This window comes from Anomaloglossus baeobatrachus, chromosome 5 (assembly GCF_048569485.1).
Source record: "Anomaloglossus baeobatrachus isolate aAnoBae1 chromosome 5, aAnoBae1.hap1, whole genome shotgun sequence".
NCBI lineage: Eukaryota > Metazoa > Chordata > Amphibia > Anura > Aromobatidae > Anomaloglossus > Anomaloglossus baeobatrachus.
The window spans coordinates 64,710,888-64,728,634 of NC_134357.1; the positions used below are offsets into that span (position 1 = coordinate 64,710,888).

The following is a 17,747-nucleotide window of genomic DNA, read 5'->3' on the forward strand; positions in this document are numbered from 1 at the left end:
GACAGTCCTGGGCATCTACTGAATGTCCGTCAATGCCAACGCCCATCTGACATCTCCTCCTGCCAGGGCAGAAAGAAATGGCAAATGAGTGTGGTCAAAATTTGCCGTGACGTGAGTAGCATCATTTGTCCCTCTTTCTGTTCTTCCAAAGTTAAGTGGTATTTAAAGGCAAGATTTGTGCTACCATATCTGAGAGCCGTATGCAGGCACAGTGCCCCTGAATCCAACAGTGTATCACTTAGTTTACTGGATGCAGCGGTTCTACAGTGTTTTTAGATTTAGTCATGCAGCAAAGCTGAGAACACTGCCCCTGCAACACACCAGGCTCTCTTTATACCATAGGGATGGGGTTAATGATAATGTCCTGGTGCTAAAACAATCATTGCAGGTGAACAACACAAAGGTTTATAAGAGACCCATTGCTCAAAACTGTATTTTAACCCCTACATCATGCTGTCCTCAAATTACGTAGCAAAAACCTGCTGACAGATTCCTTTGCAACTATGAATGAAGGAACAAAATATAAATCCATAGGCTGCATTATAATAAAGGAGGACAAGTGCTGCAAATACAGGGAAATCCTGAAAGTCAGCAGCATAGGTTGACTGTGGAGCTACAACCCGGAGCGGAGCCCACCAGCTCAGCCAGCATGAGCCCCATACACGTGCCGGGACCCCTCTGACTGTCACCTAAGCAACGCCGCCACATGGTCCCTGACTTCCGGCTCACGTCACTAGCGTATGACGTGGTACGCAAGGACGGCGGGTCACATGACGGCAGAGGTGCGACAGCTCTGGTGACCTCACAACAACATACGGCCCGGCCCCGGTGTACGGGCTGCGGCAGTGGCGAGGCTGCGTCATCACCCCCGGGACCTGTGCATGGACGTGTGAGTGCAGCGCACAGGAAACCACCGAGGACGTCATGTCGGAGCCCAGCAGCGCATCCCTGCAGCAGATCCTGGACAGGTGAATGGCGGGGACTGGCTGTGTGGGGAGGAGTGCAGCTGTGCTGGGGGAGAAGAGAATGCAGCTGTGCTGGGGGGGAGAGAGAATGCAGCTGTGCTGGGGGGAGAAGAAAATGCACCTGGGGGGACAGAGTGCGGCTGTGCTGTGGGGGGAGAAGAGAATGCAGCTGTGCTGTGGGGGGGCAGAGTGCGGCTGTGCTGGGGCAGAAGAGAATGCAGCTGGGGGGGCAGAGTGCGACTGTGCTGGGGGAGAAGAGAATGCAGCTGTGCTGGGGAGAAGAGAATGCAGCTGGGGGGGCAGAGTGCGACTGTGCTGGGGGAGAAGAGAATGCAGCTGTGCTGGGGGGGGGCAGAGTGCGGCTGTGCTGGGGAGAAGAGAATGCAGCTGTGCTGGGGGGGGCAGAGTGCGGCTGTGGGGGGCAGAGTGCGGCTGTGCTGGGGGAGAAGAGAATGCAGCTGTGCTGTGGGGGGGCAGAGTGCGGCTGTGCTGGGGCAGAAGAGAATGCAGCTGGGGGGGCAGAGTGCGACTGTGCTGGGGGAGAAGAGAATGCAGCTGTGCTGGGGGGGCAGAGTGCGGCTGTGCTGGGGAGAAGAGAATGCAGCTGTGCTGGGGGGGGCAGAGTGCGGCTGTGCTGGGGGAGAAGAGAATGCAGCTGGGGGGGCAGAGTGCGACTGTGCTGGGGGAGAAGAGAATGCAGCTGTACTGGGGGGGGAAGAGTGCGGCTGTGCTGGGGCAGAAGAGAATGCAGCTGTGCTGGGGGGGGAGAGTGCGGCTGTGCTGGGGCAGAAGAGAATGCAGCTGGGGGAGGCAGAGTGCGACTGCTGGGGGAGAAGAGAATGCAGCTGGGGGAGGCAGAGTGCGACTGTGCTGGGGGAGAAGAGAATGCGGCTGTGCTGGGGGAGAAGAGAATGCAGCTGGCGGGGGCAGAGTGCGATTGTGCTGGGGGAGAAGAGAATGCAGCTGGGGGGGGCAGAGTGCGGCTGTGCTGGGGCAGAAGAGAATGCAGCTGGGGGAGGCAGAGTGCGACTGTGCTGGGGGAAAAGAGAATGCAGCTGGGGGAGGCAGAGTGCGACTGTGCTGGGGGAAAAGAGAATGCAGCTGGGGGAGGCAGAGTGCGACTGTGCTGGGGGAAAAGAGAATGCAGCTGGGGGAGGCAGAGTGCGACTGTGCTGGGGGAAAAGAGAATGCAGCTGGGGGAGGCAGAGTGCGACTGTGCTGGGGGAGAAGAGAATGCAGCTGGGGGGGGCAGAGTGCGGCTGTGCTGGGGGAGAAGAGAATGCAGCTGGGGGGGCAGAGTGCGATTGTGCTGGGGGAGAAGAGAATGCAGCTGGGGGGGGCAGAGTGCGGCTGTGCTGGGGGAGAAGAGAATGCAGCTGGGGGGGGCAGAGTGCGGCTGTGCTGGGGGAGAAGAGAATGCAGCTGGCGGGGGCAGAGTGCGACTGTGCTGGGGGGAGAAGAGAATGCAGCTGGCGGGGGCAGAGTGCGACTGTGCTGGGGGGAGAAGAAAATGCAGCTGGGGGGCAGAGTGCGACTGTGCTGGGGGAGAAGAAAATGCAGCTGGGGGGGCAGAGTGCGACTGTGCTGGGGGAGAAGAGAATGCAGCTGGGGGGGCAGAGTGCGACTGTGCTGGGGGAGAAGAGCATGCAGCTGGGGGGGCAGAGTGCGACTGTGCTGGGGGAGAAGAGTATGCAGCTGTGCTGGGGAGGGGAAGAGTGCGGCTGTGCTGGGGCAGAAGAGAATGCAGCTGTGCTGGGGGGGGGCAGAGTGCGATTGTGCTGGGGGAGAAGAGAATGCAGCTGGGGGGGGCAGAGTGCGGCTGTGCTGGGGGAGAAGAGAATGCAGCTGGCGGGGGCAGAGTGCGACTGTGCTGGGGGAGAAGAAAATGCAGCTGGGGGCAGAGTGCGACTGTGCTGGGGGAGAAGAAAATGCAGCTGGGGGGGCAGAGTGCGACTGTGCTGGGGGAGAAGAGAATGCAGCTGGGGGGGCAGAGTGCGACTGTGCTGGGGGAGAAGAGTATGCAGCTGTGCTGGGGAGGGGAAGAGTGCGGCTGTGCTGGGGCAGAAGAGAATGCAGCTGTGCTGGGGGGGTAGAGTGCGGCTGTGCTGGGGGAGAAGAGAATGCAGCTGGGGGAGGCAGAGTGCGGCTGTGCTGGGGGAGAAGAGAATGCAGCTGGCGGGGGCAGAGTGCGATTGTGCTGGGGGAGAAGAGAATGCAGCTGGGGGAGGCAGAGTGCGGCTGTGCTGGGGGAGAAGAGAATGCAGCTGGCGGGGGCAGAGTGCGATTGTGCTGGGGGAGAAGAGAATGCAGCTGGCGGGGGCAGAGTGCGACTGTGCTGGGGGAGAAGAAAATGCAGCTGGGGGGCAGAGTGCGACTGTGCTGGGGGGGCAGAGTGCGACTGTGCTGGGGGAGAAGAGAATGCAGCTGGGGGGGGCAGAGTGCGACTGTGCTGGGGGAGAAGAGTATGCAGCTGTGCTGGGGAGGGGAAGAGTGCGGCTGTGCTGGGGCAGAAGAGAATGCAGCTGTGCTGGGGGGGGAGAGTGCGGCTCTGCTGGGGGAGAAGAGAATGCAGCTGGGGGGGCAGTGCGACTGTGCTGGGGGAGAAGAGAATGCAGCTGTGCTGGGGGGGGCAGAGTGCGGCTGTGCTGGGGGAGAAGAGAATGCAGCTGGGGGGGCAGAGTGCGGCTGTGCTGGGGCAGAAGAGAATGCAGCTGGGGGGGCAGAGTGCGACTGTGCTGGGGGAGAAGAGAATGCAGCTGGGGGGGGCAGAGTGCGGCTGTGCTGGGGGAGAAGAGAATGCAGCTGGCGGGGGCAGAGTGCGGCTGTGCTGGGGGAGAAGAGAATGCAGCTGTGCTGGGGGGGGGCAGAGTGCGGCTGTGCTGGGGCAGAAGAGAATGCAGCTGGGGGGCAGAGTGCGGCTGTGCTGGGGGAGAAGAGAATGCAGCTGGGGGAGGCAGAGTGCGGCTGTGCTGGGGGAGAAGAGAATGCAGCTGTGCTGGGGGGGCAGAGTGCGGCTGTGCTGGGGCAGAAGAGAATGCAGCTGGGGGGCAGAGTGCGACTGTGCTGGGGGAGAAGAGAATGCAGCTGGGGGGGGCAGAGTGCGACTGTGCTGGGGGAGAAGAGAATGCAGCTGGGGGGGGCAGAGTGCGACTGTGCTGGGGGAGAAGAGAATGCAGCTGGGGGGGGCAGAGTGCGACTGTGCTGGGGAGAAGAGTATGCAGCTGTGCTGGGGGGGAAGAGTATGCAGCTGTGCTGGGGGGGAAGAGTGCGGCTGTGCTGGGGCAGAAGAGAATGCAGCTGGGGGGCAGAGTGCGGCTGTGCTGGGGGAGCGGAGAGTGCGGCTGTGCTGGGGGGGGAGGGTGCGGCTGTGCTGGGGGGGGGGAGAGTGCGGCTGTGCTGGGGGGGGGGGGAGAGTGCGGCTGTGCTGGAGGGGAGAGAGTGTGGCAGTGTGGAGGTCTGCGCTGGGGAGAGGGCAGATGGCATACGACAGTGCGGGGGGGGGGGAGGGAGGAGTATGTGGTGTTGCTGATTTTCCTTTGGCCTACCCACAGATCTGCAGCAAAATCCACAAATCCAGAATAATAAGACTTTACTCAGGTTAATATAATCCATGTCCCCCGCTGCTCTGTGTACGACGCCCCCAGGTTGGCAGTGCCATCTGAGGTGACAGCTGCAATGCGTGTATGTGACGAGTCTGCATTGCTATAGTTCAGGTTGTACTGAGAATGTCGAGAGGCCGCGCGATCTTTTCCAGAGATGTGTCCAAATCCATGGAGAGTGCTGCGCGTGCATGGCCACCTTTCCATTCACACAGCGAATCATGGAGACTGCGCATGTATCAATTATAACATTGCTGTTAATAGGCCTTAAAGGTCCCAGAGGCATTTGGTAACCGACGGCCGTACTCCGACCTCAGTGACTGGTGCAGTGCGTTCAGAAAGGTTGTGCACTGTGGTTTCGGTTTTATTTCTCCATACGACAAGCACTACTTTCAGTTACTGATCTAGGATGCAGAAGGGAATACTGCTCAGAGGTTGGCTCATAACCACATTGCGTAGTAAAATCTTAGTTATGAGTCAGTTAGAGCAGACCCGTTTACCCTCCCACAATGGGGAGGCACTTTTTTTTTTATTGCACTTTTTGTCTTTTTATTTTTTGTCTTGCATTTGCAGTTTTGTGTAGTATTTGCTCAACCATTCAGGCTGTTAGTTACACGTCAGATTCCCAAGTGTTGACCAGCCACCAGTGTTTAAGTGATGAGATCCACAGAGGTGGGGAAACTACGGACACTAAAGCCCCCTGTGTGCAGTGTTGGTACCCCCTTGAGGCTCTACTGTTAATATCAAGATACGTGAACGTATTGATGAATCGATGCCAGGTTCATGTCACATAAATGGCTGTGAAAATTAGTTTTAAAATAACATTTAAAATGAGTTAAAATCGCCCCCATGTTTTTCAAATAAATACATAAAAACCCGTAAAGCATGTTTAGTCTTGTATTGCTACATTAAGGTAAACGTATGCCAATAAATGGGTTATCCTGCCAAAAACAAAGTCTTATATCGCTCAATTGACAGAATTGTAAATCAGTTGTGGAAGCTTAGAAAATGGTGACACAAACCAAAATGAGAAAGAAAGGGAAGAATATAATGTATAACTTTGGTATCACCACTGTCAATGTACGTCTGACCTACAGAATCTCAGCAGGGCGTTGCATGCCGAAAAAGATATCACAACTACAAAACTATAATTTTGTTTCTTTCACTGAGAGCAATCAATCATGGTCATCCATGGCACAATGCTTATGTCCTTAGGGTTCAGAGAACGAACGCTGTTATTTCTACCTTCTGCTTTGGATTTATCAAGTTAAGATTGTGAAATGTTTTCCATCGCTGTCAATTGGAAATCTATGGCTTCATTGTAAAAGACTTTCCCTTATGAGCTGCGGCCACCACTCATATAGACAGCGAATAGTTCAGTGGTCTCACACGCTCACTACATCTATTCACCGAGAATGGACCCCCATGATCATATACCTATCAGCTGTAGTGTGCATAGGTGATAAATGCTGCTGGGGATGAGCACTTTTTCTTGCATTTTTTTCTTTTTATAAAGTGAACCTGTCAGCAGGTTTTTCCCTTATTAGCTGTGGCCTCCACCAGTGGGCAGTTATATTCAGCGTTCTAGAATACTGTATATAAGAACCCACGCCACTCTCTATAATGTAAAAAACACCTTTATACTACTCACCTAGAGGCGGTCCGGTCCGATGGGTGTCGCTGCTCTCGGTCCGGTGCCTCCTGCATCTTTTGTGATCGCCGTAGTCCTTCTTCTGAGGCCTGTGTGGGTGACGCATCCTACGTCATCCACACAGGCCAGCATTGCACTCCTGCGCAGGCACACTTTGATCTGCCATGCTGAGGGCATATTAAAGTATTGTAGTGCGCATGTGCGGGCGGACTGTGACATTTCTTTGCGCCTGCACATTACAGGACTTTGATCTGCCATCAGCGGGCAGGTCAAAGTGTTCCTGCGCAGGACCGCTATGTCGGCCTGTGTGTGCGGCTGTGCTTGGGGGGGTGGGGGGGCATCCACATGGTGTTCAGAAGGAGGACCGCGATCGTAGTAGAGAGGAGGCGCCGGACCGGAGAGCAGCGACACCCATCAGACCACACTGCCCTCTAGGTGAGTATAATAAAGGTGTTTTTTACGTTATACACAGCGGCCTGGGCTCTTGTATACAGTATTCTAGATGCTGTATATAAAAGCCCACTGGTGGTGGCCGCAGCTAATAAGGGAAAAGCCTGCTGACAGGTTCCCTTTATAAAAAGAAAAAAAATGCAAAAAAAGTGCTCATCCTCAGCAGCATTTATCACCTATGCACACCACAGCCAATAAGTATCTGATCATGGGGGTCCTTTCTCGGTGAATGGATGTAGTGAGCGTGTGAGACCACTGCACTATTTACTATCTACATGAGTGGTGGCTGCACACACCCTACTCCTCCATTCACATAGACTGGGCGCCACATTCTTGGCATTGGTGATGAATGTTTTTTTGGGACAATCCCTTTAAGGCACTGAAACTTCATGGCTGTCTTAGGTTGAACTAGATGGACCTAGGTCTTTTTTCAACCTAAGTAACTATGTAACTATGTAACTATGTCTTATATGTCGGTCTATAATAGCAATAGGACAATAACTAAAGTCAACGACCCTTCCGCCTCCAGTGACGGCTAGGACTTTGCTCATAGTTCTCATATTGCAGAGAATCACAGGATGTGACTTTCTCCAAAACTGGCCCCAGCCGCATGTGTCAGAGGGGGATTATATATAGTACGTGATGTGAAACTCACCTTGGCTTCGCAGTATTACTTCATGTTGCTATATTTGTTAATAAAACTAAGGAAATGAGCCGGAGCATAAGTTGGTATATGGGCAATGCATTAGATTCACACTGTGGCCATTTCACAAACAAAACCCAAAAGAGACCCCCCCCCCCTTGACAAGGTAAAGGTATACCCAGTCAGGACGGTCCTAGCTGGTCTCTATTATTAAAACCTTACCTTGTGTCAGCAAACCTCAGTGTGAACAAGGGCAGAGCAGCACAGGGGCCCCGACTGCTCAGACACGTGTCCACCGGATACTATATAGAGACATACGTGGCTCAGAAAGGGGGCCACATCCCTGTATGTGCAAAAAAATAAAGAAATGAGTCTGAGCATAAATTGGTATACATGCAGTGCGCAAGAGCACATACACACTGTGACCATTTCACTGACTGAACCCAAGTAAACAAACAAAAAACCAACAAATTGAGCATATTTCCTATAGTTAGTAAATGAGTAGACAGTAATAATAGTGTATGTAAATGACATGGGGTACTTATTAATTCCTGTGCCCTCTGTCATGCTGCTGCAAAGATAGAAGCGCGTGGCCACTGAAGCTGGTCGGAATCAGCAATCTGACCTTAAAGTTCTGGGTGCATATTGCTAATCCCTGCTAACTGTCCCTGTATCTAGTATCCTAGATAAAGAGATCTTTACAAAAAGTATTTCTAAAGATCCTTTATGATATGCTAATGAGCACAGGGACTAGTCACAAGGGTGTTCTATCCCCCGACTAGCCGCCCTCTTAGCATGTTAGCACACCCAGAGGGACATGCTAAAATACTATTCAGTGCCCATTGCCTAGCGTCCTCAGCGGTGACGCACGTACCTGTGCCCGTTGTCGCTGCATCAGATGCCTGGCAGTGCACATGATCAGAAGTCCCAGCACTTACGGTCATGCACACTAGACCTCTCTGAAACCGGGGCGCATACATCTGGCTTCATAGTGCACATGACCGGAAGTGCGGGGCATTCTGATCATGTACACTGACCCTAAACCCGGCGTCTAATGCGGTGACAACGGACAACCGTACGTGCGTCACCACTGATGACACTAGGCAATGGGCGCTTAATAGCATGTTAGCACGCTCCTCTGGGTGTGCTAGCATGCGAAGAGGGCAGGTTAGCAACGGGGTTATAATGCCCTTGTGACTAGTCCCTGCCTTCATTAGCATATCATAAAGGATCTTTATAAATAATTTTTCTAAAGATCTCTTTAGCTATGCTACTAGATGCAGGGATTAGCAATATGCACCCAGAACTGCTTGTGGTACTGGGTGCATATTAGACCTGACAGGTTCCCTTTAAAGGGAATCTGTCACCAGTTCTATGCCTTTATAAGCCTTGCTCATCACCTTTTAGAAACATGTTGATGGCGTTCCTAAAACCATATTATATCCTCATAGCTTCCCCTGCATGTCTGCAAAAAACTGTTTAGATTCATGTCCGCTCTGCAAGAACTGCCCAGAATGATCGAGCGCTCCAGATCCCGCTCCACGCAGCCCCAGTCCTTTCAAATAACGCATCTTGTAACAGACATCATCCATACGGTGCTTGAAGTCTCACTCCTACGCGGTAAAATCAGAGACCGGCAGAGCAAAGACCTGTCATGTGCAGGCATCGGCTTCACTTGTACGTCCCTGGCTTTTCAGTAGGGCAGAGTGAGGCGCCTGCACAGGGCTCTGATTCCACTGCGCAGGCGCGAGACTTCCAGCACTGTGTGGATGAAGTAGAAAATGTCATCCGCTTTCATCCATTTAAAAAAGCGAAAAAACTGTGGGAAGAAAAGGCGCAAATAGGGTCTTACCCGGTATAGCAATGGGAGGTCAATGTATAACAGGAACACTCACCTGATGCGGTTGTGCCAGTCACAACCCCTTTGACAGCATGAAAGTAACGTGGAAGGCAGCAGTCCCGCAAAACGGAATGATTTCAGACAACAGGAGAAAAGCAGGTTTAAATACCGCGCCAAACCACAGGAGTCCAGATGAAGTTAGTAAATCTCTTTTCTTTATTTTCACAGGTCTACGCGTTTCAAGGACATATCCGTCCTCTTCCTCAGGACAAAATGCAGAGAATACTATAGCGAAAAAGTTGTTTTTCGCTATAGTATTCTCTGCATTTTGTCCTGAGGAAGAGGACGGATATGTCCTTGAAACGCGTAGACCTGTGAAAATAAAGAAAAGAGATTTACTAACTGCATCCATTTAAAAAAGGCAGCATCTGAAGTGACCGGGGAGGTGCGGAGCGCGATCTGTAATCACCCAGCACACCGGACCCCACAATTTGCATGGAGCACTGGAAATGAATTAAGCACTTTTCTGAGCTAAGTAGGGGCACCTATGAGGGTATAAAGGGGCTCTAGGAACCTAATTTACATGGTTTTAAAGGTGATGGGCAGGTTTTCTAAGGCATAACTGGTGACTGGTTCCTTGCTAGTAACTGGCCACTCTGAGACTGCAGCGGTGGCCGATAACGTAGGCAAGAAGCTTTCAACAATAGAAATAAAAATTCATCTGTTCTTGAGAATGGAGAGGATTAAGTACCACTAAATTGCAAAGCTGTTTTTTTTTTTTTTTTTTTTTTTTTTAAATGCAAGCAATTTCAGCCATTTAAGTACTTGAGGCAACCTCTTAAAGGGTGTGTGTGCACGCTGCTGATTAGCTGTACAAAAAAATACACCTTGTGGCAGAAAAATGCACCAAAAAAACGGATGTACGTTTTGTTGCGTTTTCTTACCATGTTTTGTTTTGTAAAATTAATAGCTGGAAGGGCTATAAAACGCAGAAAAAAACGCACCAACACTTGACACGCTGCTTTCTTTTTCACGGAAAGCTGCAAGGGAAAAAAGAAGCAGCGTGCGCACAGCACTTCAGAATTCTCAAAGACTTTGCTGGGGGTAAGGATAGGGCAGCAAACTGCACCAAAAAATGCAGCAAAAACGCAGTGTGTGCACAAGGCCTAACTGTACACTCTTTTGACTTGCTTAGTTAAATAGTAATTGCTCTGTGAACCAGGCTGGACCAATTACATTGTAGATACTATTTATCTTATGCTGCCTTATGTTACCAGTACGAATGTTCGTGAAAATGCCATTTTGGGTTTCTAGGAGTACAGATGTGTAGTTGTAATTCTTTCCTTTTGCATAGTGCAGAATATTCAGAAGACATTTTTGTCCATATTCCTGACAAGCCCTTTAATTTGTTGTCCTACCTCCGCTGTCTGCGGTTACGTCACTGTAGGTTTGCTTGTGTGCCCAGAGCACGGTGTGTTTGCTCCCTCTATACACCTTGCATGGGATGTACCTTATTGTATTGTTTGATGTCACACGATAGAACAGCTGGAAATGATCTCGATCAGGGATGGGCAAATAATTGTCCCAAGGGACCGATTCAGTCTGCCAGGCTTTTAGTTTGCTCATTATTATTGTTTTATATCCGTTTTTCTGCAGAGTTAAGTCTCGGGACTCGCTGCTACTGCTAATACTTGTTACATATTCTTTCCTTTAGCAGCTAATAAAAAACACAACTTGCTGCTTTTCATAAAGTTTATATAAAGCAGTAAATTATTCTGCTCCTGTTATTTCTCCCTCGTACCTCGATCAACAGCTCACAATACAATATGTTGCCCCCACAGTCCCCACACACAGTATGATGTCCCTGCAAACCCACCACATTGTAAAAGGTCCCCTCACACAGTATGATGTGTTTTGCTGTGTAATGTAAACAGACTGATGTCCCCACCCAGCTCCCTTACATTGTATTATATCACAGCCCACTCATGCAAAATTACACCCTTTATATTCTAGTGCCCTCCCCTTCCCCGTGTAGAATGATGTCCCCACACTTTCCCCTTGGGGGCGCAGCAGGATGTCCCCACACTTTCCCCTTGGGGGTGCAGCAGGATGTCCCCACACTTTCCCCTTGGGGCGCAGCAGGATGTCCCCACACTTTCCCCTTGGGGGCGCAGCAGGATGTCCCCACACTTTCCCCTTGGGGGCGCAGCAGGATGTCCCCACACTTTCCCCTTGGGGGCGCAGCAGGATGTCCCCACACTTTCCCCTTGGGGGCGCAGCAGGATGTCCCCACACTTTCCCCTTGGGGGCGCAGCAGGATGTCCCCACACTTTCCCCTTGGGGGCGCAGCAGGATGTCCCCACACTTTCCCCTTGGGGGCGCAGCAGGATGTCCCCACACTTTCCCCTTGGGGGCGCAGCAGGATGTCCCCACACTTTCCCCTTGGGGGCGCAGCAGGATGTCCCCACACTTTCCCCTTGGGGGCGCAGCAGGATGTCCCCACACTTTCCCCTTGGGGGCGCAGCAGGATGTCCCCACACTTTCCCCTTGGGGGCGCAGCAGGATGTCCCCACACTTTCCCCTTGGGGGCGCAGCAGGATGTCCCCACACTTTCCCCTTGGGGGCGCAGCAGGATGTCCCCACACTTTCCCCTTGGGGGCGCAGCAGGATGCCCCCACACTTTCCCCTTGGGGCGCAGCAGGATGTCCCCACACTTTCTTTTTGGGGCGCAGCAGGATGTCCCCACACTTTCCCCTTGGGGCGCAGCAGGATGTCCCCACACTTTCCCCTTGGGGGTGCAGCAGGATGTCCCCACACTTTCCCCTTGGGGGTGCAGCAGGATGTCCCCACACTTTCCCTTTGGGGGTGCAGCAGGATGTCCCCACAGTTTCCCCTTGGGGGTGCAGCAGGATGTCCCCACACTTTTCCCTTGGGGTGCCGCATGATGTCCCACAATTTTTCACAATGTACTGTGAATTAGAAAAAAATCCAGTTACTCGCCTCACCCCCGTTTCTCACTGCTTCAGGCCTCTATCACACGTTCATGCCTCCGGTACGTGTTTGTCAGTTTTTTCACGTACCGGAGGCATGTACACACGTGAACATATGATTTCATAATTGTTTGGACACACGTTAGTATTTTGGAACGGAACGTGTGTCCGTTCCGTAGTTCCGCGTGTTCCTCACGCCGACAGGTCCACGTATTCTCCGGCAGCACGGGTGTCACACGGCCCGCACCCGTACCACACGGATGTAGTGTGGATGCGGTCCCGTGTGACACGCGCCAGAGAAACATGTGTCATTCTTTTAAAATAAAGAAAACCACATACCTCCACCAGCCCTGCAGAATCTTCCGCTCCAAACAGTTGCTGTCGGCCGCCGCTCGTTATGAGCGTGTTAAGGAGGTGGGCGTGCTGTCATGGGCGCTGATCTCCGCCCCTCCGATCTGCCGGAAGCAGCATCAGCTGGGAGTGGGCGTGGCTGGAGCCGAAGATCAGTACCCTGGACAGCAGCAATGACCTCGTGATTATGTAAATTACCGGTTCTCCGTGTGTTATCGCGGATAGCACACGGAGAACACACCCGCACGTGCCGGCGACACATACTTACCTAACGCAACCCACAAGGAAAATACGTGTCTCGCGGCACATGCATTATTTTAACGCGAGTGTGGCACAGGCCTTAGTCTGTGCTGTGCAGTCGATGCGATACAGTAAAGTAATTGCGCCTGCTGCGCTCCCAAATGCAATGGCTCAATGATAGGGGCCGTGGGTGCGCTCTTCTATGTTCCATCATTATGTTCACTGTTATGTGGATCCAAAGGATGCAGATACCAGTGGTAGTCAAACGTTGGGCAAGGGGGCGGCCGCGTGGTGCAGGACACTACTGTATCTAGCTCTTTGGCTGTCCCTGTCCACGGGCCGCACCAGAACAACCAAAGGGCCACATGTGGCCCACGGGACACACTTTGCCCAGATCTGATCTAGAGGACTGGTATGTCACGGCAACAGGACGATCTTGCTGTGAGGCAATCTTCATAAATGAGGCCCCAGTTACTTCTATCTATAGTCAACCAGAACGATCTTTCTGTGAGGCAATGCTCATAAGTGAGGCTCCAGTTACGTCTGTGCTGGTTGTTGACAGCTGCTGCTATGGTTACAGATTTTGAAGAAAGTTAAGTTGCCCCTCCTTAGTGGCTATATGGTTGCTGCCCCTTCAAGAGTGACTCTTTGGGTGCCGTCACTTTAATTCTTTAAGACCCTTTGTGTAAAAACTGTGGTTTTGCATTCAACAGACTTGACACTCATTTTCTCCTTTTATTTCTATAGAGCCTAAATTCGGGTGGCTAAATCTCTGGAAAGGGGGAGATTTCGAGTTTTATTGTTCGCTGTGTTTTTAGTCCAGTGTTAGACGGTCATGTGCACTGCTGTTCCATGCATTCTCTATGCGACCTTTGAAGATAGCCGACCTCTGTATTCTGCTATCGCCTCAATAAATGCCCTGCTGATCCAGGGTCAAAAAGTAAGATTTTAATCAATATCTCACAGAACACTAACAATTTACCAAATTTTGACAAGACTGAGTTTCATAAACGACCTGCATGATTTTTAGTCGTCTTCGAAGGCATCGAAGGAACAAATTTAGTGACACATTGCATCATCTTTTTCCATTCTTCAATCATGATCTCTGTTAGAGCCTGGATGATGAAGAGTGGTGACAACTAGTGATGAGCGGGCACTACCATGCTCAGGGGCTCGGTACTCGTAACTAGTGATGAGCGAGCACTACCATGCTGGGTGCTTGGTACTCGTAACTAGTGATGAGCAGGCACTACCATGCTTGGGTGCTCGGTACTCGTAACTAGTGATAAGAGGGCACTACCATGCTCGGGTGCTCGCTACTCGTAACTAGTGATGAGCGGGCACTACCATGCTCAGGTGCTCAGTACTTGTATCTAGTGATGAGCAAGCACTACCATGCTCAGGGGCTCTGTACTCGTAACTAGTGATGAGCGGGCACTGCCATGCTTGGATGCTTGGTACTCATAACTAGTGATGAGCGGACACTACCATGCTTGGGTGCTTGGTACTCGTAACTAGTGATGAGCGAGCACTACCATGCTTGGGTGCTTGGTACTCGTAACTAGTGATGAGAGGGCACTACCATGCTCAGGGGCTCTGTACTCGTAACTAGTGATGAGCGGGCACTACCATGCTCGAGTGCTCAGTACTCGTAACTAGTGATGAGAGGGCACTACCGTGCTTGGTACTCGTAACTAGTGATGAGCGAGCACTACCATGCTCAGGGGCTCTGTACTCGTTACTAGTGATGAGCGGGCACTACCATGCTTGGGTGCTTGGTACTCGTTACTAGTGATGAGAGGGCACTACCATGCTCAGGGGCTCTGTACTCGTTACTAGTGATGAGAGGGCACTACCATGCTTGGGTGCTTGGTACTCGTTACTAGTGATGAGAGGGCACTACCGTGCTCAGGTGCTCGGTACTCATAACCAGCAGTTGGACACGTTCGGACGGGCTCGACTCGTTTACAGACTATTAATGGAAAAGCAATGGAAGATCTTCCGGAAGAATATTTGAGTTCCCCATTCAGTTCCAGTATACTTGGAACTCACGTCGAGCCTGTTCGAGCATACAACTGCTCGTTACGAGTACTGAGCACTCGAGCATGGTAGTGCTCACTCATCACTAGTTACAACTCGTCTCTTCAGAATTCCCTATAGGCGTTCAGATCAGGAGACTCAGCCACTGAATTGCTTTCACGCTGTTCTTTTTCAGAAATGCAGCATATGTGTGTTTTGGATCAATGTCCTGTTGGATAATTGCACATCTACCAAAAGCACTGAGTGTTGGGAGCATCTTCTCTTTCCTTATAGAGCAGGATATCTGTGAATTCATGATACCATCAATGAAATGTCGCTCCCCAACACCAAGAGCACAGTACGTGAGAAAGGGGAGGTTCCGCAAAATGTTGCTACAAGTGCGAAATTTCTATTCAAGCATCGTCTCTGCTTTTGCTCTTCGGAATGAATTCCTAGAATCATTAACACCGGATTGCTTTGGACCATGGTGAATTTGGTTGCTGATCGTTTGATTGTCAAATTTCTATGAACATTTCTGGATTTAAAAGTCAAAAATTGATAAAAGGAATTTTGAAACTTTATCTCGTTTTTTTTTCTCACATTATCTGACCTGGTGTATTGGGGATGACTGCATTATGGTATTATTAATGCAAAGTGTATGCACAGTTATTGTCATCAAGGTCCAGTTTTAGTTTGGTACCTACCGTGAAATATGGCAGTGTCCTTACATGGGGCCGCAGGAGTACTCAATTAATTTAAGTAAAATTGAAGATTTTGTAAGGAGTTACTTTTTTTTTTTTTCCTTTTAACAATATTTATTAGGTTTAACAAATAACACAACACATCCTACACACATGGCTATCCTGAAAGCTACATTATTAACTTTCCTTTCATGTTATGGGTTAAACAAATGTTTGACAAAACAGAGTTTGAACGAGTTTGGAAATTGTTCTTGTATTTAGTGAGATATTGATTAGATGTTACTCTTTAACAGAGGTGCACTCCATTTATGCTGAGCACGTTCTAATATATATCATATTTTTCGCTTTATAAGATGCACTTTTGTTCCCCCAAATTTTGGCGGCTGAGGCAGGCTGGTGGAGGCTGCAGGAGGCAGCGGGAGATCTGCTCCCGCTCATATAATATGCACTGCTGCTGTCCATCACCATGGTGCTGAAACCGCGCCGCAGTGATGGGCTGGGGGAGCGGCAACCCCATGCTGCTGCCCATAGTAAAATAAAAAACTCTTTACTTACCACCTCCAGCGTGTCTCCCTGACCTCCCAGTTGCCGCTGTGATCAGGCACGCAGAAATGATGTCACTCTGCTGTGCCGATCACACGCAGAAATGATGTCACTCTGCTGTGCCGATTACACACAGAAATGATGTTACTCTGCTGTGCCGATCACACGCAGAAATGATGTTACTCTGCTGTGCCGATCACACGCAGAAATGATGTCACTCTGCTGTGCCGATCACACGCAGAAATTATGTCACTCTGCTGTGCCGATCACACGCAGAAATGATGTCACTCTGCTGTGCCGATCACACGCAGAAATGATGTCACTCTGCTGTGCCGATCACACGCAGAAATGATGTCACTCTGCTGTGCCGATCACACGCAGAAATGATGTTACTCTGCTGTGCCAATCACACACAGAAATGATGTCACTCTGCTGTGCCGATCACACGCAGAAATGATGTCACTCTGCTGTGCCAATCACACGCAGAAATGATGTCACTCTGCTGTGCCAATCACACGCAGAAATGATGTCACTCTGCTGTGCCAATCACACGCAGAAATGATGTCACTCTGCTGTGCCAATCACATGACCGGCACCAAGAAGCAGAAAGTGGAGGAGCTCAGCAGCACAGAGGGAGACACGAGGGAGGACAGCACTGGAGAAGGTAAGGAAATAGTTTTTATTTTACTATGGGCAGCAACATGGGGGCCATATCCAGCACAGGGGGCGTGTGCCATCCATAGGGGGCCATGGACAGCACAGGGGGACGTGTGCCATCCATAGGGGGCCATGGGCAGCACAGGGGGACATTTGCAATTTATAGGGGGCCATGGGTAGCACAGGGGGACGTGTGCCATAGGGGGCCATGGGCAGCACAGGGGGACGTGTGCCATCTATAGGAGACCTGTGCCAGCTGTAGGGGACGTGGCATCACTGGGGGACATGTGCCAGCACAAGGGGACTGTGTTCAATATAAGGGGGCCATATCCAGATTAAGGGGGCTAATTTTAGGATGGGGGGTGTTATAAGGGACATATACCCTATATGATTTGTTAGCTGGACACTGGCATTATAAGACGGACCCCATTTAACATTTAAAAAAAAAAAATCTCTTTTCCGTCACCGAATTTGGGGGTGCGTCTTATAAAGTGAAAAATACGGTGTATAGGTGTATATCTCGCTCCAACAGCCATAACTTTTCATTTTCTATTTTCTAGAGCTATATGTGGCCCTTTTTTTTTTGGGTGTAACCACCTCTAGTATTTGAGACAATTTTGGGATGTGTACAAATTAATTTATATAGATATAGATAGATATAGATCTTATAGGGTGGGCCTTTTATATGGATACACCAAAATAAAATGGGAATGGTTGGTGATATCGACTTCCAGTTTGTGGCTCATTAGTATATGGGAGGGGGGACACTTTTCAAGATGGGTGGTGACCATGGTGGCCATTTTGAAGTCGGACATTTTGGATCCAACGTTCTTTTTTTCCAATGGGAAGAGGGTCATGTAACACATCAAACTTATTGAGAATTTCACAAGAAAAACAATGGTGTGCTTGGTTTTAACTTAACTTTATTAATTTGTTAGTTATTTACAATTTTATTACTACTTATAAAATGTGTTTAAAGTGCTGCCCATTGTGTTGGATTGTCAATGCAACCCTCTAGTCCCACTCTTGACACACTAAGGCTATGTGCGCACTAGAGCTTTTTACCCGTGGATTTACCCGCGGATTTGCCGCGGAAAT

The 17,747-nt window shown here is 50.6% G+C and overlaps 1 protein-coding gene across 1 annotated transcript in view; it reads left to right on the forward strand.

Moving 5' to 3' along the window:
* The first annotated feature begins 750 nt into the window (after positions 1 to 750).
* Positions 751 to 17,747, forward strand: part of MARCHF5 (membrane associated ring-CH-type finger 5) — a 64,614-nt gene continuing 47,617 nt past the window's right edge. Inside the window, exon 1 of the mRNA XM_075348562.1 lies at positions 751 to 968. Within this exon, the coding sequence (XP_075204677.1) occupies positions 925 to 968 (44 nt within the window). The 5' untranslated portion in view covers positions 751 to 924. The remainder of the gene's footprint in view (positions 969 to 17,747) is intronic.